This window comes from Cygnus olor, chromosome 20 (genome assembly GCF_009769625.2).
Source record: "Cygnus olor isolate bCygOlo1 chromosome 20, bCygOlo1.pri.v2, whole genome shotgun sequence".
NCBI classification, from domain to species: Eukaryota; Metazoa; Chordata; class Aves; order Anseriformes; family Anatidae; genus Cygnus; species Cygnus olor.
The window spans coordinates 9,551,807-9,579,641 of NC_049188.1; the positions used below are offsets into that span (position 1 = coordinate 9,551,807).

Consider the following 27,835-nt stretch of genomic DNA (forward strand, 5'->3'; position numbering starts at 1 on the left):
TCACCTGACCACCAATGTTACCCGCTAAACCATGTCCCTAAGTGCCACATCCAACCTTTAAACAAGTTGTCCCATCATAGGGTGAAAAAGTGTCAGGCTTTTCTTGAACCACCACAGGCGTTCAGCTGTTTTTTGATGACGGGGAACTGTTTCCTTGCACATGCTGGAGCTCTGTTTCACAAACAGCTTTGTGTGACTCAGACCTGATTTATGAAACAGGGACTGCATTAACACCTCAGCTACACATTGCCACACTGCCCGTCTCAGCTCCAGTAATTAATTTCAGGGCAGTCAAATGATAACATAGGTGGTGAAAATAAACTACAGCCAATCCACATCAGCAAGGGAGTTTCTCTACTGCTGAGGAGCTTTGCGTGTTTAACCCTTACTATTGCTCAACAGCTCTCCCAGGAAGAAGAAAAAAAAAAGGAAAAGAAAAGCCTGTTTTTTGTCTAGTTTGTTAAAAGTGAAAAAAGCAGGTGTCTGTCTCTCCATCTGGAGAAGCCCAAGACCAGAACTGTCAAGTGGAAACAGAAGGAGGCACCACAGTTGAATGCAACCAAGTTTAGTGAAAAAATAAATTTTGCATCTATGTAATCAGTCTTTTCTCTTTTTTTTTTTTTTTTTTTTTTTACATCATAAGCAGCAGCATTAGTCAAGCATGGGAACTGGCTCCCCAGGGAAGCGGTCACAGCCCTGAGCCTGCCAGAGTTCAAGAAGCATTTGGACAACACTCTCAGACTCAGGTCTGAGGTTTTGTGTGGTCCTTTGGGGACTCAGGAGTTGGATGTGATGATCCCTTGTGGATCCCTTCCAACTCGGATATTATGATTCTATAATACAGCTACGTAACTGTTATACTTGCATTTTTTGTGACTTTTTTAGTTGAATGTCACAAGGTAAAATTGAAAATAGACAATTACCATCATAGTTTGTTGCAAGGAGTGTTGCTAGATAAGTTTGTGTATATAGCTACAGCTAGCTTTTATGTTCTTCCCTCCCCCCAATGTAGCACACAATTTTCAACACTGGTTATAATAAAACTTTGTTAACCATAGGTTACAACCATATACACAAATTCTTGAATCCAATTTGGACAGAGCTCATTACTTTTATCTCCTAAGATTGGGCTGCATTCACTGGCTGGATGAAAGAGAATTATACATTTTCAGAAAGTGTGCAATTCCTCTAGGATTTCTGTAACCATGGTAACATATATAGATAGCAGGCCTAATTCCAGCCCATGTTTTATTGTGCCAGCAGTAAAGAATTAGATTCTAAAAATACCACCCTAGCCCTTGGAATGAAGTATTGGCATTTTACTTCCCTGTTAAAAAAAATGCAGGTTATATATTGCTACACTTTAACAAACACATTAAGTATAAAATGCCAAGAATTGTTCCCTGGTACAGCTATGCAGGATGTCCTGTTTGTGAAGGAGAGAGTATTAGACTTTAATGAATACAAAGTGAGTGTACTTAAGCTTGAAATTATAAAAAAGAAAAAGGCACCCCATCAAATTTCCACGTTTTATTTAAGTGAACATACACATGATCCACGTACTCAATGAAATTGTCATAAAATAACTTAAGAACTTATGTTGAAAGATATTAGCAGCACCATCAGTATTGGAATAGCAGAAAATTCGTGCTTCCATAGGACATACGTTTATGCCTGGATAGAAATGCCACCGTTTGTAACAGGGATGGGGAATGGCTTTATAGGATGCTTTTAGAAGTTGGAATTTTTAAAACACAGGTTTTTTTGCTAAATACTTTGCCTATTAATGTTACAAAAATGCAACTAGATAAGATACTGCATAGTATTTTAATTAACAAAGATGTTGACATTGAGCCCCGTAAAGCAAGACTCAACATCTCTGCTTCCACATACATTTCTGAGTAGAGAAATCTAAAATTTAAAAACAAAATATAGACCTAGTGTATTCTCTAAAAGACACACTTTAGGTGGAACATATAGTACTACGAAAATACATATCTTCCATTCTGTTTAATAATTTACTTTAGTGAAAAAGTTGTGAAATTCTCATCACAAGAAGCGTATACAAATTCAAGACCTTAGTAAATTAACAAAAAAGACTTTCTTTTAAACAAGGTTTAGCCCCGCTGTAACAATTATACAAGGAAGAAAAGAGACTACATTTATATGAAGGGAAAACAAATTTACACACATTTTACAGTGACTTATACCCTACACATCTACAAAATTCACAGTTATAATACAAGCAAGTACAAGGCTGGGATAAAGCTGTTCGATACCAAAAAAAGTTTCTACTTTAAAAAAGGATAAACGGGAAGAGTTTCAAACTTCTGCACCAACTTTAAAATTCTAATCAGGACAAAATACACTTCCTTACACAAATGCCCTTCAGCAAACACAGGCTGCTTTCCTGGGTGGATGGAAGAGTGAATTGCCGAGCTTCTTCTGGCCCCGCAGGCTGCGCCGCATGGTCAGCTTGTTTGAGTTTTTGCGCTGTGGCGTTGTGGACATGCCTTCTGGTTGGACAGTAATGTTTCTACTCAGGCCACGTCTCGGCTTCTTCATAGCTGGGCCAGAGTTGGATTCTTCTAATGTCCTTTTAAAGTTTGCTGTGGGTGTCCTCTCTGCATCTTGGGCTTTTGTTTGGCCACTAGGAGACACCTTGAAGCCTTTTTGGTCCGTGCCTGAATTTGTGGAGTTGGAAGGGGAGAGACCTACTGACAAACCATTACTGTAGGATTCATGTATCCTCAAAGCCAATGCTTTGCCGCATTTCTCTTCCTGCGGGCCTGAATCCTTCAGGGTTGCTCCTGATGAAGGTGAATTGCTTTTGGCAATCTCATTTGGCAGCTCTATGTATTTCTCTGAGATCATGTTGCTATGCACAAGGGAAGGAACAGGCTCAGAAGCATTCAGTCGTGGCCACGGATCATCTTCTAAAAGCTGAAAGGAAAGAAAAAAATACTTAGGCATAAATAAAATCACTTTACTCCTATTATCCTTTGATGGCGGAGACTGCATGAGAAAACATTTCTAAACCTTATCAGAGACAGAAAAACTCCACTCTAGAACAGGATCATTTCCGCCCCCCCCCCCCACACACACACACACATTGAGAGGCAGGGATGGAGAGGCAGACACAGATGCATACTGTGCATCTGAGCTTGGTACTTTGTGCGCACCAACTTTCTAAATGCTTTTATTTCCATTGTTCAATTTGCAAGCATCTCATAATGGCAGACAATCTTTTCATTCAGAGGGCTGTTCAGACACCTCCATCCCGTGCATCTTCCTTTTTGCTGCTATAAAGCAAGTTATGTAAGGAATAAACATGTTATCTTTGTTAATTTAGGAAGCCATGTAGAACACACTGCCTGCAGTCTGTCCTGGGAATTTTCATCGGTAGCATGTTCCAAAATGCAGACACGAGTTCCCTCATTCTGTGATGTGTGCACCCATACTGCCTCTGAAGATTTTATACCTCAGATGGCCAAGCACTATTAAGGCAAACAGCAGAACTCTGACCTGTCACATTTAGAACTCTCAGTTAGGGAACAACTAGATTATCAGCAACAAGGACAAACTCTTCATACCCTAGGTGTCCTGATCATATACAGAAGGTGGAGCAAAAGTTCATTGGACAAACATTCTAAAAATAGAATTACTATTTGCTGTTTCCAATTCCTCACAGCTAAGTAACGCGTTTTATTGCCTAGCTGTATGCTCTACAACTTGGAAAGGAACTAATTCAATTCACCACACTACACCCAGCCACTCTCTATGAAGCACAGTTATTGGGTACTCTGAAGAGAGGCTGCTTAGTGGGATGTCCTGAGAACCAGGGACTTGCTAATCCTACCTTCAGCTGTTCATCCCTTCTGCAGCCTTTGATAAGTGCTTTTGCCTCAATCTCAGTTTTACCAACAGGAAAACGGGGACAATGCTTACTTTCCCTATCCACAGGGGGATTATGAAAATTAGTATTTATGCAGTGCCCTGAAGATATGAATTATAACCTTATTAAAGATTTAATTGTGAAGAAATCCCTAGCTACTCAGCAAGTCCTTCAGAAGTAAATTTCAAGGCCACATTACATACCATAAATGTAAGGCAAATGGCAATGACAGTCTTAAGAAATCAGTGCACTGAAAACTCAAACGTGCACACAAATTAGACCAAGTAAATACACCATCTGAGCAAGATCTAAATGCTTTAAGCTACAACAGAGCAACTTCAGTTCACCTTCAAAAAGAAATCCATGACTGCTCAGCACTTTTGAAAAATAGTAAGGTTTGATAAAATGCACTCCAAAAGAAAAGATTATCAGAATTGTTTCTAGCATCTAGATTTCGTTTTCCACTTCCTCTAACTCCTTGGTTGTTCCACATGTGTAGATTAATAAAGCCATTTAGTTTTTTTTTTTCTTCTCCATTTAGCAACACAGGAGAGAAGACCTTTACGGATGGTTATTCAACTCATTTCATAAGAAAGCTAAGATGACCCATTCAGAACAGCCCTGGCAACGTTATTTAATCTGCTCAATTTCATTTCTGACATTGTGTCTCTAGCCAATACTTAGGTTTTATGTTTCATATTGTGCAAGGCACTTAACACTGTGGCTCTTATTGCCAAGATCTTTTGCTTAAGATGAATAGCTGAGATCGGGTAAGGCTTTGGGAAGCCAAATGAAGTCAGAGGATGGACTGCAGAAAGTCTGCTGAAGAGTGATGTAACAAAACAAGAAAAATAAAACATGAATCACCAGCTTAATTTCTCAATCTAGTCAATCAAATTCTGTCACTGGCCTCAGGAACAATAGAATTAATTTGGTATTAGTAATTGATGCCAGAAGGATATGTAATTAAGAAATACATCAATTTAATTGAGAAACTTTGATTTACTCTATCTCCAAAAATTAATTGTTTTTGGAAGGTAGCAGTTGTTAAGAATCAAGGATATCCAATGCTTTTTTCCCCCCCATTCTCTGACAAAAGATACAACTTCATTTCATTGCTACCTCTTGTTTTTCCTGACCTATCCACTCTTGTCCATAATCATGCCACAATGACTTCTAGGAGTTCAGACTGATCTGACAAATCCCCTCTTGTTTCTTTGCAGAGATTTTGGAAAACTTCAGTAGGATTTTTTTTTTAATTACTTATCTAATTTAGATCAGCTATTTACCTGCGGCTTTATGTATCAATGTATTTAAATACTATTTTGCTAATGGATATTCTCATCAATTCTTCTAATTGATTTTCTGCAATCAATAACATGATTGATTGCACAAAAAGAAGAGCTTTTCCCTCCTATGAGGTTGACAGTCCAGCCATTACAGAAACCAGAGTTTTTGAAAATACATCTTTCCTTCCATTGTGGTTTCTTATCTAACTGGTGAGGTTCTTCATACTACGAAAAAACTGATATTACTCAATGATAGACTTAACTGAATATACCTACAGATAACTGCACAAGGCTCTTTTTTTTTTTGCACAAAAGCATACATGGGGACACCACTGCCGAGACATTTTACTTGTTCTGATCTTCCTGGAGGCATTTGTCCCCCAGCCCCCCAAAATGTTTCATTATTCAGACAGTACAGGGGCCTCTCTCTTTTTTCTCCTCAACTTCCTCCTTATATTTTTCCTCCCATACTTACAGGTACTCTGAGAGGACAGTTGTATATTGCCTTTCAAGCAGAAACTCATATTACATTAATACTTTTAATAAAAAATAGGGAGAAAATAGGATTCTTTTTTTTTTTAATTGGCAACACCATACAAAGGCCAAGAGGAGAAAAGTAGAACGAATTTATACATGATACCAACACACACCTGTAGCCAGTTTTCTTTTGGGTTTTGTACATTAAGTAAAAAAAAGTAAACTAAAGCCTTGTCTACAAGGAAAACACCAAAAATATTAGCTGTCTAGAGTTTTAATCTCTCCACTACTTATGACCACCTGCTGCAATTCATATAGGTTCAAACATCACAGCTCCCTGAATTTACTTATACAGGGAGGGGGAATCTTCAGAAGGTATCTTCACTACGTCTTTATTAAGAAATGCTACTTCCTGGTTATTTTGCAATCAACATAGCTCAAGGCTTACTCAATAAGTACTGATAATAGCTAGAGCACAAAACAAGTAGTACAACTTAGAAGTTCAGGAGTATTTACAATTCAAAAAAATTTTCACACAATTTTGAGCTCTTTTGCTACACTGGATGGAACAGAAGGAGAGAGAAAGGTTGAGCCTGCCATTTTACTAGCAGCTTGTCTCTGCAAAGGGAACATTAAGGACTGCCCTTCTTATTTTTGCCTTTTTTTTTTTTTAAACTTTGCCCGAAGGACAGTTATCCAAAGATGCTTCAAAACATCAAAGGACAGTTACTTAAATCAGGAGCAGCTGGTAATTACTGAAGCAAATATCCACTCATAACTCCACTCTAGTTTTCAGAAGGAAAAAAAAGCTTCCAAACAGCTCTGCTTTATATTAATGGGTAAAGCTTCTAATCCCAATAAAGATCTTGTATTACATCTTTTCCTCTAACAAAGAATGTTAAACCAACTAGATGACCATAGTACAATTTCCCAATCCGAGCAGAAATCATTCTCTACTATGTGTATCTCAATCTGTTAATCCATCTTTACCTTAGAAAACAATCCACATAGTTATGAACACCTCCAGAGGCAGTCTGCAATTTACCAGCTGTTGAGGTTTGGTTGGGGATTTTGAACCTCTGACCCCCTTTTCAATAGTCTACTTCCGATTTTGTTCGAGAACTCAGATTTTTACAAAATACTGTATTTATAATTGTGTGAATTACATGCATAAACTTACAGTAATTATTTACATTGAAGAAGACATACAAATCAAGAACTACTACTAAGTTATTAGGATTTTAAGAATTACAAAAACACTGTATCCTGAAATTCAGCAATTCTGAGACACTCCTACTTTAATACTCTCTTTGGTGCTCCAAAATCTTTTAAGAAATGTTATTAGAAGTTTTTTCTCTAAAGCATTGCATGCTGACTTACAAGAAGTACTGAGGATATGGCCAGGTAATTGCTGTCAAGTTACTGTCCTACAACTGAAATATTTTATTTAGCCATACACACTACCTAGTCCGCTGAAGTTAAAAAAAAAAAGTAACACTAAATGGTGGTTTAAGTTGAGAGGCCAGTAAGTTCAATGTGGAACATTTAGAACACTGAAAAAAAGCGTTACCTTGACAGGTGGGGTACAGCAGCGGGAGGGTGTCATGACATTCATGTCAGGGCTGCTATAGCAGGGACTCTCTGCCAAGTTGAGATACAATTCTTCATTTTCCAAGTTGCTTTTGCTATCCTGCAATGGTGAGATGCAGATTACAATGGCACTGGTGTTATCTGCACGAAGCATGCGCTGCCTCCACCGACCCAGGGCTCTGTTCACCAGCATTTTGGCACAAGACTGTCGGTGCTCTCCCTTTATGTTAGAAGAAAGACAGAGAAAGCGATTAAGTCCACTTTACTTTATAAATTGAAGACAGTTTATGTGGCAGAAGCTGAGATAATCTACTCCTATGTCATGTGCTAAAGTAGCTTGATCCAGAAACATGAGGAAATACTAATTGAAGCTTTAAAGTCAGTTTATGGTAGAATCCATATACACACACTAAGTGCTTTAAACTTTACAACCGATGCAAATGAATTCTATAAATAGGCTGGCCATAACACATCCTGCAGTCTTTCCAGAACTCTTTCAAGGGGCTTACAGACTATTTACTAACTGATGCTCAGATGCTCCACTGATTAAATTCTCTCAACTGTTTTGTATAATAAACCCGGTAAGAATGTAATTCAAACTTTTTTCAAAAAAATCACAAAAAACAATTGACAATTGTCTGCATTGTAACATGCATTTTAATGTGAAAAAAAAATTTGATTTCAGACAGTATTTTGTATAATTTCCTTACAGGAAGGATTTTCTATCTTCTTAATCACAGATCCCTTCCTGGTAGTCAAATTTCCCCAAAATGGGGATTAAAGAACATTATTAACATGAATTGTATTTGACAGTACATGCAAGCACAATATCAGCTGTGCTGTAACAACCTCTATGTTATGGCAAAGCTATTGAATATGCCTGAACAACAATGCCGTTCCGTACATTACACACATACCAGACTCAGCAATTTTTAAGAGGAAAGCAGCGTTAAATTTCCCCAATGACTGATACCAACTGTGCTCACCATGAAGTATTTTTTCTCCTCATGATCCTGGCACATGGAGATAGCATCTTGAGGCGGGATCATGTTCCACAATCCATCACTGCCAAGGATAATGTATTTGTGCTTCTGGGGGTCAATTGTGTGCACACTAGTGTCAGGTTCAGGCGACACAACGAATTCACCACTGTAGAAGTCGTAGCTCCACAGATCACCTAGCAAAGGAGAAAATGTTCCAGAATTGTTATATTACAAGCGATATTATTCTTGGAAACTACTGAAAATGGTTCCCATGAAAACAATTACCACCAGTCTCAAGTCACCGACAGTAATGCAATGTAATTACAATGCAATTACTGTTCTGCTGCTGTCACTTTCTGATCACATTTATTAATATGTAGCTATTTAAATAAAAATGCATTCAAACCAACCTATATTTACAAGAGGCCTTTACTCTCAAAACTAAGATTTTCAGAAAAAGAAGGAAATAACAGGTTAATACGTAAAAATCAGTGGAACCTCAATATCCAAACTAAAACTTATTTGAACAACAAGAGTTATCCTGAAACAGAAGCAAAGCCTTATTTTAAGGCTTTGTCGAACCCAAACCAAGCTTGCAAAAGTCTGCCTTTCGAGTTATGGGCACAGTTTAAAGCTTTACAGCTGGACAAACTCTTCACTGCTTGTACAGAGAATCACGATACAGTTTGTAAAATTAGGTTGGGAGAAGATCATGCAGCATGAGACTTTAGCCTGAATGACAATGATGTGCTGCTCCACACACCCTAGAAAGAAATGCTCGGAGAAAGAAAAATAAAAAAACAACCAGAAAACTTGCTCTTTTTATTCTCTCAACCTGAAATTCTCCACAGCCATCCAACCAATACAGAAACACACGTCTTACTGTACGTGTATTTGTCCGTGCGGGTGCCATGAAGAAGGAACAAAGACAGCAAAGGAGGAGATTGAAACCTTTCCCTTATTAACTTTTTTCCTCTCCTTTCTCCTCCTTCCATAACATTATCATCACTCTCAAAGCCATGCAGCGCTCAGAGTGCCTTTCCAGCTGAACACCATGTGCCAAATCGTGGACTTGGAAAGAAGCCACAGGAGCACAAGTAGCACCTGGGCTCCAGCAGGAAAGCAGAAAATGAGAGCTAAAGCCTCTCCCCTGGAAGGCCTCATGCAGTGAACCTTTCTATTTTTAAATCTTCCTTGCTGTGTGAATGAGTTTGGGGTCACCTCACCGGTGAAGATGGCCTGAACTGAATGTAAAACTTAAGTCACATTTCAATCAAAACATCAGCTGGTTCAAGTGCTTCCTCCAAGCCATCCTCAAGGAAAAACCAGTCCAGCAGAAAAAATTTATTTTCCATATTAACTTATTTCAATCTTATTTATCAGATATACACAAAAAATACGTCTTTCTAATGTTGGACTTCTAAATCAAGAATAGTATTCTGTTGCACTAACACTTTGTCTTCTTTTTTACACAATTAATGCTGCAATGGGGGTTTTTCTATGTTTTCTGGTTTTGGTAACATACTATATAGTACTAAAATTTCCACTAAATAGTTCATAAATAGCTTCCTGTAATGATAAGCAACAAGAAATAACATTATTTGCAAGCACTGGCTATATTTTTCTGTACAGAACACATGGCTTTAGAAGTAGAAATTAATAAAAATGTCAAAGAACTTCAATTTAAAAAGTAAGGCTCAGGTTTTTTTTTCCTTTGCTTTTGCTTTCTTCAGATAAGATGTTCATAGCTGCCTTCTACATCCTTCACCACCCTTTTAAAGATAATAAATAAGCTTTTTGTCTTCCTATTTCTTTCCATTAGCTTTGCCTTAAGCTATCAACCAGCTGAAAAGACTTCTTCAGAATCAGGAATACTTCAACTCAATTATGCCACTTCACAGCAGCAAGCACGGATGGTCCATCCTCATTAAAGCGCCAATTCACCTCCATTGCATCAGCCATAGACAAACACATGCTTCTAATAAATACTAATTAAAAGCTGAGCCTGCTCATATAGAGGTACATTCTCCCTCCACAGACTTGCAACAAAGCCAGCCAGCTGGCAACAAGATCAAAATAAATACTGTAACAGAAAAGCTGAGCTCCAGTGCAGCAATTATTGTATATTAATTGCCAAAAAAGTCTTCATACACTGAGAGTTCTTCACATTGTGCCTGTCACTGACACAACAGGTAAAACAAACAAGAGCTTGGAATCTTATGACAATCAGATCTCAGAATCAGTTCCCAACATGGGAATTTTCTTTTGCTTTTATTTGCTAGTATGCCCATTTATGAAAAATCAATGTTTTCAGCTGAATCATTCTTTGATTAAAAATACTTTGCTGTAATACAAAAATAATCTGATGCTATTTAGTTTTGGTTCATCCACATACATGTCATCATAACCATCTGCTGCTCTCCCTGAGAAACAGCCAAGTTAAAGTCACAGTGATTTCAGCGAGCCTTCCTCCAAGAGGCAGAAGGCTCCTCACAGTGATAACCCGGAATGTCACACTCGTTATAATGGACTCCACCAACAAGAAACTTGCTGAAGGGCATAGTTTTTAGGAAGACAACAGGAACCCGCACCTCACAAATCAAAGGCCAAACTCCTAACCAGGGGCTCAACCTTCCTAGTTGCCTCTGAAAGCCTTCCAACCTCAACAGCATCTCTCCTCTGCGAAGAGTTGCCCCTTTGAAGGTCACGGTGTAACTACAAACGGGGTGGAGGCCTGACACAGGAATCAATAGCTAGCACGTCGTGAATGCATTAGAGCAGCTGCCACACTACCTGATTATACAGTAGTAACCATCTTTGGCCAAATCCACGTGCAAATCTGTAACTAAGCCAGGTTATCTGCAGTGCTGTCATTGCTCTCAAATGGAGACGGGTGTGGGTCTAGCAGATACCACAGGAGGAAAGAAATTTTTCATGAAAGGAAAGAAAATAGGAGCTAGACTAGTTCGAGCTTCTAAATATATTAAACATTTTTGAAAAAAAACATGACATGCATTCTTTCAAACAATTTCCTGTGGCATCACCTCTGTCAAAGTGGCTTTCTATGTTTGCTGTACATGTACAGTGAGAACCACATCTCGGTGAGTTTTAAATTCAGCTGTACTCATCACTTACCGAGGTCCAAACCCATCTAGGAAATAACACAATAACTGATGTATACAAGCTGTACGATTACAGACTAATCAAGCAGGCAAATGATCCTAGGCAGAAGAGTGCTGCATAGAGTACTTCACACTAAGGATTTGTAAGAATTACTCTCTAACTCCAAGCTAGCAAAGGCCAAGCCATGTTACTAGGGCAAAGCACTTTTTTCCTCTTCTTTCTTTTTTTATAAATAAAGGGCAGAGCACCACCGACTAAGTAAATGCTTTTCAGAGCTGCTGTATAGATAGAATACTAATGTCAGCTGTGTCTCTTCCTCTGGCCAGCTGGAGAACACAGCATCCACAGTGGCTGAGAGGTATGTGGCAAACCTACAATGAAGTCACTTTACATGGGACCCTCTCTTTTACAATTCTGGGAGGAAATGAGGGAGAGGAAGGTAAACCACAAGACAGAACATATTTTTCATTAGACATTTCAAAACACTAAAATCTTTAATTCTGTCCCAAAGCAAGCAGACAGACAAGTGACTCTTTACCAGACTGGAAAGCCAAGATAGCAAGATGATGTGACATGCCAAAGGCTAGTATTACAGAACTGGAATTCCAGGTTCTCAAACTTCACTTTGAGCTACGCTATTTTTGTTCTTAACTGAAACTCACACATTTACAAAACTTAACAGCCTTTTTATCCAAAAAACTTACAGCCAGGAATATTTCTTTTGCTGGAAGGTTTGCATGTTCCTTTTCCAAACAAAAAAAGGGGGGGGGGATTAAAATAGTTCCTTCTAATCTTCCAGAAAAATCACACCTGTTTCTTGGTCATGACTAGAACCAGATTAATACATGAAGATCTACACAAAAATTGCATTGCATCTTGCAAACAAAAAATATATACTTGAAGTCGTATGATAAAGGTGCAGAAAACTAACACAGCTATCTATAAAAATATGAAAATATGTAGTCTACCTTAACTGCTTACTATTACCTTTTGAAATACAGTGAAAAAAACACTTGCAACTCAGCTGATGCCAGGAAAGTAACTGGTTATAAACAAAGCAACCCATCATATAAGTAGACTGGATTGGATTAAGTCCAAAGCCTTCTTATAGCAAAAATATGTCCTAAAGTCATAAATCAAATTGTTCATTTATGTTTCAGGAGAATGCTGTTTTGAATACAAATATATCTTTTACTTTTAATAGGGGAAATAAAGGTTTACTTTAAGTCACAGTCAAAAAGTGACCCAATTTGATTAATTCCAAATCTTTTAAAATCGAAACGTGTCTAAAAGGTCTGTTAGTACAAAGTAAAGACTTACAGAACTTTTTTCCACTCCTGATGAGGCAATGCTGCTAGGAAGCTAGGCAAGTCTCAACATGAATACAGACAGTAACCACTTAGGGCCGTTCAGGCTGAGCTGGGGAGGAGAACATTTTCACCAAAACTCATGACAACCTGATCCTATAGCCACAAGAGGGCATCTTCACAGCAGTGTAATGACAAATGCAGTATAATGTCCCTGTTACAGAACCTAACAATGATTAAAAAGTTCAGTCTGAGGAACAGGGACAAAATTGAAGATAGTAGCAAGCAGAAAAGCTACCCAGAAGTACTCAGGGCTTTAAAATCTACACCCTTCCTTTAGGAGTTTCATTTACATATTCTTTAAGTCAAACCTGCTGCAAGAATTCTACCCGCAACACTATGTCAAAAATGAAAGCACAGACAAGAGGCCCATATTTCAAGTGCAATTGTTTCAATTGCTGTTAAAACAAATGGTGATTTAAAAACTGCCCATAAGACAGTCTCACCAAGACTGCTCATCCCTGCGCGCATGTTAGCGAAACAGGCAAGAGTAGAAAGGCGTTTGAGTCCAGGGCTGTGCCAGAGCATATAGGATGCAAAAGCAAAGATGAGAAACTAAAATGACATGCAGAAAGCTACTCATGATTTCTGGCATTCAATTAAATCCTTCAACACTAAGGTGGCATTGCAAGCTCTAAAAGACACCCAATCCTATACAGCATTTGTTAGCTAAAGACAAAGGATAAAACCTAAGAACACTTTGGTGAGCAAACCTGGATGAAGTACCACCTCCAGGATAAATATTCGTTACTGCTTTTCTACTGTAAAAGAAAAGAGAGCTAAAGAGGCAAACAGAGAGAGCTACAGCCAGCCAAAAGCAGGAAAAAAGCCCCAAACTTTCTCTTTTGAGCTAAACAGATCCACATGTGCCTTCACGTGATCAGTATAGCTAACAGATCTGCACAGTTAAGTACACACTCTGCATTTTGTACAGGCATACATATATATCTTGTCTTGGGGGTGGAGAAAACGGTAGAAGCTGCAGTAAGACATCTCCAGAACAAGTCTAGAAACCCAAATACACTGCATACATATATGTATAAAGCAGTATCAGTAAAGTCTGTAAAATGCCGTGCAGCGTTTAAATATAGCTTACTGGCTTACATGATCCATTACAATTAATCTTCATGGTGTGGCCTACACACAAGCAGGAAAGACAACCCAAGAAGCACATACTGTCTAGCAACTCTGCCCATTCAGATTTAAAATGCGTGTGCTTGTGTACACACACACACCAAAAATTAAACCCTTATACAACAATCTACTTAGATCGTTTGAGGTCAACCACTCCCTCCTCCCTAGGGTTTCATGGTATGCATGCTCAGAGAGCTTTACAAAACAATTCTGGCATCCAGTAGGGTGCTCTGGAAGACAGCTTCCATATCACTGTCAGAGCTAACGTTCTTATAGCAGCTATACATTCAGAGTTCACTGTTCTGGTACATAGCTGCTTTTAGGGGTCAGCAGGAAATTAGTGTTTGTATGAAAAAAATCAATCCTGTATTGTGGAAGCCACTCCACCAAAAATATGGGAATGGGTCTGTTAGATATCTACATAAGAACCAGGGAAAAGAAATTTCATGTGGCCACATGAATGCGTGGTTCAGCTAATGGGTTCTTGACTCCGGTTTCATCGCTCAAAGGAAAAAAAAAAATTACACAACAGCTACAATGCCATTCTACTTTTGTATACTTGTTCTACTGCCATATACTTCTGTATACCCTCTTTGAAAGTATCGCTGATGCTAGGCCAGACTTCACTTCAAAACTGGTTTCCAAAGATCGAAATTCTTCATTTCATTTTTCCACAAAGGGTTCTGTAGATGGGAACGTAAGGCACATCGTCTTGTACAGTCACAGCCTTGTATTTATCATCCTGCATTTTGTCCCAGAAACCAAAGGTCTACATTAATATATTTAGACAGCCAGCATGTGCTAAAAATGTAACCTTTCTGCTAGCACGAATCTGGCTACTATGCTACACATTCAAAGTTATTTCCTCTCTCAGTTCTTTCCCTACCAGATGCACCTGTAAGCACGCTCACTGGAGTCCATCCACAATGCCTTCCTGGGTGCCACATGGAGAAATCCGACTTGTAAATCTACAGCAGAGAGACAGTAACTAATGCACGATGCAACGGCACACGCTGTTCAAATCACACAAGCAAGTTACATCTAGGCTTGCTGCCCCCGAGCATTCAGGCTGTATGGTATCCAGCCACTTGCACTCATATCCTTGCCTTACACAAGGGGATTCAAGTATTTTGAGTTGCCTCACCCTGTTATAGGGACAGGCAAATAAAATGGTCAGTTACCATGGAACTCAGGGTGCCAGAAAACTTACACAAAGAATTGCACTCGAAGGAAACAAAACACTCTTCTGCTCAGAATGGGTAGCAAGTCCAGAGGTGAACAATTCTCTGAGACTGTGAGGGATTAAGTATCTATTACAAGGGAAACTGCTATAAATACATTTTTATTTCACAGAAAAGGTTAGCAGAAATAGCTGTGCTCGGAATGCAGAACACTGTGCTACAGTTTAAGATATTTCATTAGAAGACACAAAACTTGTATACAGTAAAAGCAGCATACAGGTACTTTACAAAGACAGTATAAAACCTAAACACTTCTGATTTGTTATGGGACTATAAATAAATAAAACATCACTTAATCGCAGTTACTGGTGCCACGAGAAGCAGCAGTAATAAGAAGTACATACCACAAATGCTTATTTTAGGGCAGAAAGACACTAAACAAATCAAAATAGTAAAGGGAATGTCAACAGAATTAAGCTGGCTAAAAAGACTTCTAACACACCAGTATCCTTTCTGCTGTCCAAATACTTGACCAACTTGTTTTTCCCCAGTGTTTTATTCCTGCTATTCCTAAAACTTCTGCTGTATTCCCGACAATGAGCACTAAACATAACAACTGGAGGGATGAGACTACATCAACATACTGTAAAGTATTCTATGAGAAAAAAATAGAACAGATGTTTAATCAGATACCTGCCCACTTTAAAGACAGTAAATTCACAAGTATCCGTTTGTCTCAGAAGTGTGGGACAGTGTCAACAGACTCCTGCTGTCCTACTAAAAATTCTCGTCCAAATAGTAAGTATGGGGCCTGTATTTTGCAGTATGGGATTTCTATCGAGAACAGCCACCAAATTTGGACTTAGCAAAAAAGAATCACTGTGCAAGATCTTAGCGGGCTTGACTAGAGTATTGGTAACCACTGTATGCCAGCACTGATGGTTACTGCTCCGCTTGGAGAGGCTCCAGAGTAGCAGTGCTGTGCCAAGCAGGGTAGCAATCTGGGAGCCAGCCAAGAGGTCGAGCAGGCTTCCATAGCTTGAATGCAAATGGTTTTAGTTGTGGTAGGTCTTTTGTAAGCAGTGGAAGGGGCATGCTGGCCTCAGAAAGAAGTTAAATCCTGTTTCCAAACTGTGAGCGTCTGTGCACCATCTGGGTCCCACAGAGCAAAGCAGCTGCGTTCCTTTTTGCAGGAGGTTTGTCATACCTCCTCAGAAGGGGATGTGAAAAGGCTTACAGAGACTCGTTGAGCAGGCAAACGCCAAAACACCGCCACATTGTAAACCCCTTTCTCCTACATGATTGCAAGTTGCCAATGTCCCCTTTCAAGCGTTCAAATCTAACTACTGACACCAAGAATTGTGAAGAAGTGTTCCCATTTCTTGGGCCTAAAACTCCACAGTAATCCTCTTCATCCACATAACTGGAAAGAATGCAATAGGGGGCTAACAGATGCATCATTCCTTGAATTCCCATCTGCACACAGAACCCAGCCAAATCCTTTTGTTCAACTTGCTGCAAGCAATCAGATCAAAAGTCATGGAGCTATTTAGACAAAAAAAAATCAAAATTGTAGGAATGAAAGACTTATCAAAACGTAACCTGTGACGAACACAGATACTTTGCAGAAAAGGGGAAAAGAAGGATATGTTGCTTGGTGATGACAATCTCTTTGCTAGTCATCTGTTAACTCCAAAGAACTTACTCAAACTCTCAAGTCAGTTTTACTAACTATAAAATAAGCAGCTAAATATGACACACAATGAGATTTTTAAGATATGCAGAAAAAAAGTTAGTAAACTTAAATTTTTAATTTTATGGAAAGATAACTTCAGCCACCTGTGGCCTCCTCCTTGACACATAGCTATCTTTTACAATGTTAATTATCGCTGCAAAATGCTTGACACTAGACAAATCCATGCAAAACATGTATCACTGCCTCTGAAATAAGACGCAGTAATGTTATGCACTTATCACAAGAAGACAGTCCCAGGAACAGACTGTCCCCGTGACACACTGCCAACTGATCTAGGAACACTGACAACACTATCACATAACTGCCGTGCTTGCCAAGAAGAAATTAAGTCACAGGACGGTTTTCACAGGTAAAAACGTGGTACATTTCCATAAAACCTAACCTATACTGGGTGTATCTGGATAGAGAACTCCTCACTGGGGCAGAGGGAAGTTGGAAGGAAAAAAAATGAACAGAAGATTGGAATTCTGCAGTGAAACTTAAGGAAAACAACTGACTAGAAAACACTAACACATATGGGCAAGAGGGGGCAAACTTCAAGTTATGAAGTACTTCCCAAAAAAGCATTCATAACAAGTTTTCTCGGTATTGTAATATGCCTTTCTGTCCTCTGAATAAAGTGTTCCTCAAAAAAAAGTTTCCCATTACCACTACTTTTGCAAAGGCAAATTACAGATAACACGAACACAGGCTGACTTCTATCCTTTTGTTAATTCTACATTGTCTTGAAAGAAAACAGATTCACCATGAAAAGGAAGACCAAAGTGATACATATCCTATGCAGCAAAACTTAATCTTACCACCACCAAGTCAAGAATGACTGTCCTCCCCTCTCAGCAAGACAGCGTGCTCTACATCTCGAAGGCACAAACTGCTTTGTACATTTCCATGTGCACCAAAGTACCATCCTTCTAAGAGTGACACTGAAAATCCTGCATGTTGTACAACTAGGCCTTTATTCACCAGTGACACCTTCTACAGCTCTATTTGAAAAATGAAATCCATAATATATTAAAAAGCTTTTATAAGGCCTTTACTTTTAGAAGGCCTTATAAACCAGGCAAGCAACTGAATTCCTTTTAACCAAGTGTTTTGGCAAAACAGGGCGTCATTCAGCTCTGGTGGCCTGCATGTAGTGGTGTCTCACTTCCCGAACACAGGCATCACTTACCAAGTGCTCTGGCAACTGCTAGGAACGGAATCTGGTCAATGACAGTGCTGCGGCGCACGGGGGCCATTGTGAGTCAGCCGAGGTCTCTTCCAAACGACGCGATTCACACCAGACTTGTTGATCACACTAAAAGCATCAGAAAGCAGCAGGGGTTATAAAAAGGAATGGAAACGAAAGCATGAAAAATAGTTTCAATGACATTAGAACAGTTAAGTCTGTAAATATGGAGTCAATAACGACGGCACCCTCAGTGAGGTCTGCCACACAATTAAGTATTTCAAAACACCTGGTATCACTTGTACAGTCTCATTCCATATTAAGCCAAAGGGAAAAGTGAGAGATGAAGGGAGAGGAAAAGAAAAAAGTAGAGGAATGAAGACTTGGAAGAAATTCTGGCTAGTTGCAACAACCAGATGTAAAAATATCTTTTTAATCTGTCAGCAAAAAAGCAAAACACAATTTGCTTTTCTCAGATGAAGACCATCAACATCAACCCACTTGGGTGGAAATATCATGTAGTTCTTCCCTCAGTGTTCACCATCTGCCCAAGTTTGGCAGTAAAGTACAGCACAGTACAGTTGGGAAAAAAGAAATGAGCAGCCTTCTGTAGGAATTTCCTTACTGGTGCACCAACATGAGGGAGAAATAAACAAGGGATTATTCATAGTTATCTGCCAAAAGCAGGACACAGGAAGAAACAGCTCTGCCTTTAAATGGTAACACCTGCTCTAAGGCACTGAGCACAATGGTTTTAGTTCTCACAGATGACTTTAGAAGGGTCAAAAGAGAAGCTACTGTGCAAGTGAACCAACTATTACGGGCCAGAAAGAAAGAAGAAGGGAGAGCACGAGGTACCAAGAAAGAAGAGGTAATGGAGCAAGGAACCAGCAAAGCTTCGTCCCAATCAAGTCAAGAACTAGACACTTAAAAGCTAGCTTTTATCCAAGAAACAGCCAATGGTAATTAGAAGCTGAGGCGCTCTGGAACAGCCTCAAGATTCCTCATACTGAAGCTATTCAAGATGCGCTTCCTGAGACTTCAAAGGCCTTAACGACAAGGGCATGTTTAGCTCCATCCTTTCGCATGCACAGTGCAGCAAACACCACATCCTAAAATCCATCTCACCCATTTGTACCACTAATGACCACACAAAGCTAAGTCTTTATCTAAAAGACTTCATTCCACACTCAGAGACTGTTACTAGGAATATACTACTTTCAATGAACAGTCCAATCATGCTCTCACATTAACTTTTCCCAATTCGCTCTCATGACAGAGAGGACATTAATAAGCGTAACTGAAGTTTCACCTCACTCCTACCATTTGCCTCACAACAGCCTGTACAGCTTTATCACCCACCCTGGAAAACACGGTAGGAGCATTTGTAGAGAGCAATTTTAAAAATATATACTTTTTTTTTTTTAACCATTTCCACTGATACAAAGTTCTAGGGAATGTTTCTTCAAAGCTTCGGAGACTTTCAATCACTGAGATACGTGATTTGGAAACCCATACATTAACAAATTTAGGCTAATTTAGTGTAGCTTGCAGTTTTGCTTTCTGAAAAGCTACCATCCCAAACACAGCTAACTGACCAGCTTCCACCTGCTAGTGATACAGATATCTGAAAGCTAATGAGCTGACAGGGTTCTTGTATGAATGATGTCAACAGGAAAACCTTCAGTGATCTCTGCCTCTGAACTGCTAAGAGAAGGAAACTGTGCCCATCCATCTGGTGCAGTACTGTAGAACGAAAGAACAGAGAGCTCCTGTGAAGCTATGCCAAATCCGAGCCCTGAGGTTTGTCTCAAAACATTAGTGCCATCTGACGAGGCTGCCTGCTTTCACCCTCAGTCACAGGGAACATGCATCAACCACAACTTGGAGATGTTCTAACTAACATCTGCCAGCTCCTGACAGTGAAAAAAGTACTAACATTAAGATATATGTTAAAACGTCACATTTTAAGCATATATTTAAACACAGCAAACTCAGTATCTTGTTTCAAATTAATATCTTTTATGTTCCTTAAACAGAAGCTTTGAAGAGCCTACTGAACAGCTGTCTGTATCACCTCAGGAACAATGAAGACTTTTTTCCCCAAAAAAAATTCCATAGAATTTAATGAAAATAGATCAAACCTCAGCTTTCAAAGTTTTCAATGACCACTTAGAACTGTAACCATCTCAGCCACAGCAGAATCCACCAGGAAATTAAAGTTTTGTTTATACCATAAACCACTAGCAAAAAGCACAACAGTGTAACACTGGAACACTAACTTACTCCCTACAAGCTAGGAATAAAAAAAAAACAAACAACAATAAAAACAGAGCATAGAGAGTGAAGGAATATAAACAGGCTGTGAGACTAACCAACTTGCTCGCCACCCCTTAAAACAAGCAAGCTTAAGCCCAGTTGAGAGAGAAAGACATGGATAGCGCTCAGATCAAACCTGAAGTGAAAAGCACAGACAGTTACCTGCCGCCGAGGCCTTCAATTCTCTCCCTTTCTTTGGGAAGTTCAGGCTTGTGGTCCTGTGTCACCTCCACAGCTCTCACAAAGTCATCTTTGGGGTCGTCCTGGACTCCCAGCACCACTCCTGAATCACCAACATGAGCAACGTACATCTTCGACCCGCGGATAATTACCACGCTGGCAGTAGTTCCTGATGTGCTTGGGAGACCTGTCATGGTCTTCGGCCACTCTGCTGCAGTGAGAAAAAAAACAAAAACACCTTTGTTTTCAATTCTACAGAAACAGTAACATTTTGAAGATCAAGGCTGCATCACAGAGGTTTGCATAATGTTACAACGGGGTGTGCACACAACTATGGCACGGCCAGACAAACCGGTGCCCGGAGGTTCCCCCCACTTTCACAACATCACTCCCCCAGCTACAGCTTAAATTGAAACAAAGTCAATACGAAAGCACAGAGATCGGATTCCAAAAACTGTCTCCTCAGGTTTAATTTTACCAAGCATTGCTAGAAGAAGAAGAGTATGTGGGAAGTGTTACTTGGGTGCTGACCAGATCAATCGAGCTTTTTGTTAGGATCTACTGTTCACTTCCCTGCCTGAAGAGGTAGAAACATAAATCAGGTCATTTTGCCTGGACATCAAGTTGTCTGGACACTCCTGATTCTCTCGAAAGGAAAGAAAAATGTTATTTTACTTTTATATTTTAAGTTGAACCTCAACTGTTTTATTTGTGTTTCCTTTTAAAAGATTGAATAATGAAGATTACTTCAGTATGCTATCTAACAAAGTTTTCACAGAGAAGATATTCCTTGAATTCAGAACAATAAAATACCTTTATTAGTATGAACTGTGTATGGTTAGGTTAAACTCCTCCTTTCTCAAATCGTTTGCCCTTAAAACTAATTTCTTATTACACTCCTCTCACAATTTACGTACAATCAAAATTTCTTTCATGCCTTTTCGTGTCTATTTCCGTGTCTACACACACCAGTTGTTCTTCTAAAACGCCACTAAATGACTGGGACAACATCCTAATTAAGAGAGATTAGGCATACCAGTCCTCCTCCCTACTTCAGTACCCTCAGATAGCAGACTTCAAGTTCTCAGTTCTCAGTTGACTTCAACTGTCAACAGCAACCTCATGTTTCTTCTTCACTGCACCCACTCATGTCTTCAGACAAACTAAGAAGGGGGACTCTTCTCCTTGTCACATTTTATCTTCTGTGCTTTGCAATCCGTGCTTACACAGTACAATACAAGAATTCCACTGCGATGCATTCTGTTTGCAGGAAATACTCAGGCCAGATAGCCAAAGCACTGTTTTGGTTTTTTCCCTACAGCATAACAACACACAAGAAAAAAAAATCAATTAGGCCTTCCTCCCTGTGAAAATATTTTAAGCTGCAGACATGTAAAACAGAAGCAAAAGATTAGGAACTTATTACATTCCAGTGCCACTGAACAATGTTCAGATGCCCAGGGCAAGAAAGAGAAAACAGGGATGATGTGCTGAAGGGGACGGACGTGTATAATATAGACGGCCTGCTGATAAAAGCTGCATTTCCTCATTGTTAGCTACCAAGATATCCAGCATCATTTAAACATTTAAGTCCTGACAGAAGCTTCTAGCTGTGTGTTCTAAATACTAAAAATACACTTTCTCCCTAAGAGTAGCATTATTTCAAGAGCACAAACATTCAATCAGCTTATTGGAAGTACTTTGTCTGGCAATTTTAACTGTGGATATTAAATTTAACACATTCCAAATGGAAAGCAAACAAGGGAGGAAGCCAAGTGGTAATGACGACTTCAACCATGCACTTAACAGAAAACAAGCTGCAACTAATGAGTTTCTGTCAGTGTAACAACCCCTCAATAGCAATAAAATATATTAGAGAGTCAAATCAGTCTTTATGGGAAATGAAGAGCACAAAGTGAAATCGCCCACTTACGAAAAAAAGAATGATAGAGCAGCCTCAGTTTTTAGGCTCCGATAGAACTAGAAATTACATCTGCCCATCATCAAGGCATTTCACAGTTTATGTCTTGCTCTTGGTTAGAAATGAGTATTACACATAGCACAGCACACTTTTCTTTAGAGATTGTCTCATCATAAATTACCAGAAGTGTCAAAACTCCTGAGTTCTCTTCCAAGCTCAAGTACTACAATCAAAGTCACTTACCCAACTCCTCCACACATCAGGACTACGTTTTTAATCAATCTTATAAATTAAGCAATAGGACATCTTTCTGCAACAATTTTCCCTCTGCTTGAAAAACACCACCCTTCACCCAGTTAATTCCAACTGGTGTTATAGCTGGCACGTCAGCCAGCAAATTGAAATCATCACCTGCTACCTAGGACAGTAAGTATAAATTGTTTTGCCTTATGAAATTTGACTTGGTTACATCCTTTCCTTCAATTTGATGATTTGTCAAAAAAAACTTTAGTGCAAACTATATAAAAGCCCTTAAAAAAAACAGGTTGCTATCAAGAAAGTTTCTTCCTTGCTAAATTTTTCCTGCCTACTACCACAACCCAGCAAAATTCAAATGCTATTTTCAATGCCTATTCTTGTTACTTTGTTCTTTTTTTCTAGTATTTAGATGCAAGACAAAATAGTTTTAACTTAAACAAACAAACAGAAAGCCCTACATTTCTTTTGTGAGATACCCCAGTAGTCCAAGTGATCCACTTACGATCAAAAGGCATCTTCTCTAAATAATTAACAGAATATACAGTAACGCACTGTTATGAGCATTAAACTCCTCCACTGGTAGAAGCTTCAGCTTCAGCTGCCTTTTTATTCAAATATACACACACCATTTATTTTTCCCTACCTGGCCACACCAGCCCTAACAAAAACGCAGGTTTTTCTTAGCACACACCCTTTCAAAGCAACCAGATGAAAAGCCATCCACTTTCGAGTTTAGAACTTTACTCTGGTAAGTTCAGAGCAGACTGTTACCGACTTTTAATACCACACCAAGTTAACAAATTAAAAGAAATCCTGACACTACAAAGCTCTCAAAACAAAATTCACGCTTCAATATTACACCTGAAATGTCCATCGATTTCATACCACTTCCACACCTTTAGGAAGGGACAAATTTATCTAGCTAGCATGCCGGGATTTCTAAGTTAGGAAAAGTTCCTTTGTGGGGCCCACATCCCCAGTTCTGTATTTAATGTCATATAATTATTAACCTACATACTAGAAACATGACTGCATCCCAGAATGGACACAACTTCTCTACAGCCAGGGGGGTTTAGAACTGAAAAACACTTCGCTTATGAAACAGCGCGATGCACAAAGCCAACCAGCTGATGCTAATGGCAAGTAGGAGGTAAACCCACATCTGCATCTAGCAGGGCACTAACAACATCACCCGACTGTTAGAGACTCACAATACATGCCCACAAAATACCACATTTTCCAGTTTAACAGATGCACTTCCCACTCTTCCAAGAAAAAATAGAAAAAAGAATGCATGTTAAGTGCTTAAGCTATATGAAGCTATCAAATTTATAATCTAGTTTGTTCCTTAGAACATTAGATGGTTTCAAGAGACAAATCCATGCAGCGTTTTAAAACACTTCAAACTACAACACCTCATTTCAATTTGGTTTGATTCTAAAAATCTTGATAACTTTCAAAAAGTAAATGCTATATGAACTTTTAATGCAGCTGTAGACTAAAAAAAATGTACATTATCCTGAAAATCTGCATTGCCTCAAGTAGTCTAGCTCCTTTTCAGATAAGGACACATCCATAAACTCAAACATTACTAAGAATAACCCTGACATTATGACTTCATACGGAAAATTACAAAAATTCTAATCGTTACAGAAAAAATGAAAATATTTTATTTTTATACTTCAAGTTAAATTTAATGGAAGAATTATAAGCAATGCAGGAGCATATAACTTCCTAAGTTTTAACTAGTAGTACTAGTAACTTGTATTTTTTTTTCAACTAAAAAATTGCTTAAATAGTATCAAGATAAATTTAACACTTACAAACAAGCTTTTGACTAGGCAAATGATGAGTTACAAAAGGAACAACACAATGCAATCCCCAACGAAGTCCTGTCAAAATCTAGGACCTGCAGAGCCCGCTTCTTGCAGAAACCTTTCCCACCACTGCCAGTTGTAGATACAGGCTTCAAATACAATTTTTACTTTGGGAGTTCTAACACACAGAGAATCGTGAATTTTATTAATGTAATTAACCTCACAAATCACCAGCAATGACAAAAGGGTGTTTTTTCTGTTTTATTTTTTCTGCTGTACTCATCACCAATACATTTCATGTTAATCACAGGAGACAGCTGCTGGGGTGACCCCCTGGTTCCAAGAGCAGCTGAGTACAAGCTTCCCTTCCGATGGCCATCAACTGAGAGCAATGAAGACTCCCCATGCTGCACACCAAAAATCCAAACCAGCCTCCTGCTCCCATTCCACAGTACTAAAATACCCCGTCTCACCAATACAGAGTTAAAGATCCAGTCTGCATAAGATGATGTGGAAAAATTATTACAAGCAAAATTTGCACTGGGATTTCGTAACCCAGCATGAGAAGTTATAAACCAGATTAGTAATTGTTTTATCCCATTACACTCTAGCTATTAGGCACATGCAGAAGAAATCAGCAAGACCAAACATGTTACGTAGAAGAAAAGTTTCCCATATACCCTACCTGAAACTGCCATCAAATACAGCCAGAGCTAGGCTGTTTTTTACAACAGCTTAAATTAGTTCCACAACCAAAGTATTATTTACTAAACACATTGTATTAAAGTAGTATTTCCTGCATTCTGTCACTTCACCTCTCTCCATTTTGTAGCTGCACGTAGTTACAGTGACAAAGAACAGACAAGGATACTACAACCAGACAACTGAACTCCTTATCTTTCTCCCCACACAACCTCTCCCTGTGTTCACACATCCTTCTCCTTATCGTGCAAGTCTGCAGCCCAGGAGGCCGTGTGCCCATTCACCACTCGTTCTTCAGCATCAAGGTTATGGTCAAGTTCTGGCGCTTCTAAAATTCACACCCTTTCCTTTCTGCCCAATATCAGCGTGCCCTGACCTTGCCATTCCTCCTCTCACATCTTGTCAAGCATCTGACACTTGCGCAACTTCTCTATTTCGATATTCAAGGAAAAAAAAAACGAAACTGTTTTGACAATATAATACTCTCGCACCTCCCTCCTCCCCAGCCCCGAATCACTCCACCGAAACCCCGCTGTGCTGTAAATGCAATTCTTGCTTTTTATGTTTGCCTCCCAGGCCCAACTGTCAGTATTCTTTGTCTACATTTTTGTTCTGATTTTACTGCACTCCCCTCCTGCCTGCCCGTTTTTATATGCTTGCTATTTATATATTCTCTCTTTCTAGTGCTTTCAAATGCTTGAAAGAATACATATTACATCACACACACATATCTACTTATGTAGTACATTAGCATACACATAAAAACGACCAGACCCTAAACTATAACCTTTACCCTTTCAGGAAACTCGATTCTGCAGTATCACCAGATCTCAGCGAGAAGGAAGAGGACAAGAATAATTACTGACACCCGTCTTGACACTCTTCTTCGCCTTACCTGTGTAGGACCCCAACTGTCGTGCTGCACTTAAGTAACTGAAACTACGTATAACCTTCAGGATACTGAGTGTGTTTTCTGTTTTGGCAGGTACCCTGCATATTCCCTGATGCTCAAACAGTAAAGTGAGCGAACTATAGCCCTGTATGAAACAGCCACATTTCTCATCATTCCATCAGAACTCAAGAGAAACAGCTGGGATCAAGAGACAGGGAATCAAACATTTTTGGCTGCTAAAATAACTTCTCATGATACTCTGGTCGAGGGAAACTTAAGGAGAGGTTTCCTAACAATTCCCCAAGACAAGACAGAACCTCCTCCGATAAAGGTACCAGGGACATCCAACTTGCAATACCTTCAGCACAAACTACGACTCTACAATCTTTAGCTACACGGCACAATTGCCCTACGGTTTGTCCTCAGCCCCCGATTCTCTCTCTTCCTCTCCCTCTGCTCTCTAGTTTCCCTCGGTTTTCCAAACCGCTCGCTTCACCGCCGCGGGTCCCAGCCCGCTTGGTGCCCAGCGCCCCGCGGGGCTGGAGGGGGCTCGGGGCGGGCCGTCCCACGCCCGGGAGAAGAAAAAACCCGGGGAAAGGCAGCGGCGGCGCCTGCTGGAAGGGAAGGGGACGGAGGGGGGGGGTCCCCGGCCCCTCCGCTCTCGCCGCTGGGCCCCGCGGAGGGGCTGCGGGGGGGGGGACCGGCGGGCCGGGACCGCCGCCTGCGGGAGGGGACGGGGCACGGCGGCGGCTGGAGGGCGCCTGGAACTTACGCAGCTTTTTCCACATGGCCCGGTGGCAGGCGATGAAACCCTTGCGCAGGGCGGCGCACACGGCGGCCGGCTCGGCGGAGCCGAAGCCCTTCTGCTTCTTGATGAAGCCCCAGAGGTTCTCCCAGGCGAACTGGGCCGCCTCCCGGCCGCCGTGCCCGTCGCACACGGCGAAGAAGGCCACGGAGCGGCTCGGGGGCCGGCCGGGGGGCAGCGTCCCCTCCTCGGCCGCCCGCGGGCCGGCCCCGCTCCGCCGCCCGCTCTCGTCGGGGGGGCCCCCGGCCGCCGCCGCTCCTTTGTGCGGGGGGCCCCGGCGCGCCTCGGCCGGCGGCTCGGGCTCCACCACGATCTGGGTCACGTCCTCCATGTATTTCCTGCCGCCCTGGTCGGAGAACACGCTCACCCCCAGCGAGTACGGCCCCTCCATGGGGCGGAGAGGTGGGGGGGGGGGGGGGGGAAGGAAGGCTCGGCCCGGCGCCGCCCGCCCGCAGCCCGCCGCGCTACTGCTGGGGGCGGCGGCGCCGCTGCTCGGCCATGGCCGCGGCCCCGCTCCGCGCCTCCGCCGCTCCCCGATCCCCGGCGGGGCCGCGGGCGCGCCCCGCTCCGCCCCGCGCTCGCCCGGAGCCCGCCGCAGCGCCCCCGCCTGGCCCGGCCCCGCCGCGACGGAAGGGGCGGCCGGGAGCGGAGCCGCCCGCAGCGCGCCCCCTGCTGCCCGCCGGGGAGCCCGGCCCCCGCCCCGTGGTCGGGGGGCGCCTTCAGCTCGGGGCCGTGCAACTCGAAGCAGGACGCTTGCAGCCCTGCGTGCTTCCAGCGGCGTTCCGAACGGTATCGTCACGGCCGCCTTCAGCTCCCGGAGACGCTTCTAAGGCGGCTGAACGCAACGCTGAGCCTCGCAAGTCACTAAAACGGAGACAACTGCTCGGCCCAAGTGCTGCAAGTGCTTTTTTGGCCCAAGCACTTTGGATTTCCTTCCATTAACCACATCGGAGTCAAGAGTATTTGAAAACAGGAGAC

General features: G+C 40.9%; 1 protein-coding gene and 1 long non-coding RNA gene across 2 annotated transcripts; one reads left to right on the plus strand and one right to left on the minus strand.

Annotated features, from left to right (window-relative positions):
• Positions 1 to 673: 673 nt before the first annotated feature.
• Positions 674 to 11,707, plus strand: LOC121057974. Its single transcript, XR_005814042.1, has 3 exons — positions 674 to 1,432; positions 7,623 to 7,629; positions 11,697 to 11,707. It is a non-coding gene; the product is annotated as an uncharacterized LOC121057974 (long non-coding RNA).
• PPM1D (protein phosphatase, Mg2+/Mn2+ dependent 1D) lies at positions 1,516 to 27,406 on the minus strand. Its single transcript, XM_040532847.1, is given in 7 exon segments — positions 1,516 to 2,943; positions 7,232 to 7,471; positions 8,238 to 8,428; positions 17,967 to 18,027; positions 18,029 to 18,092; positions 20,445 to 20,673; positions 26,825 to 27,406. Coding segments are annotated over 7 exon segments (1,764 nt in total). The 5' UTR covers positions 27,249 to 27,406; the 3' UTR covers positions 1,516 to 2,388.
• Positions 27,407 to 27,835: the final 429 nt, after the last annotated feature.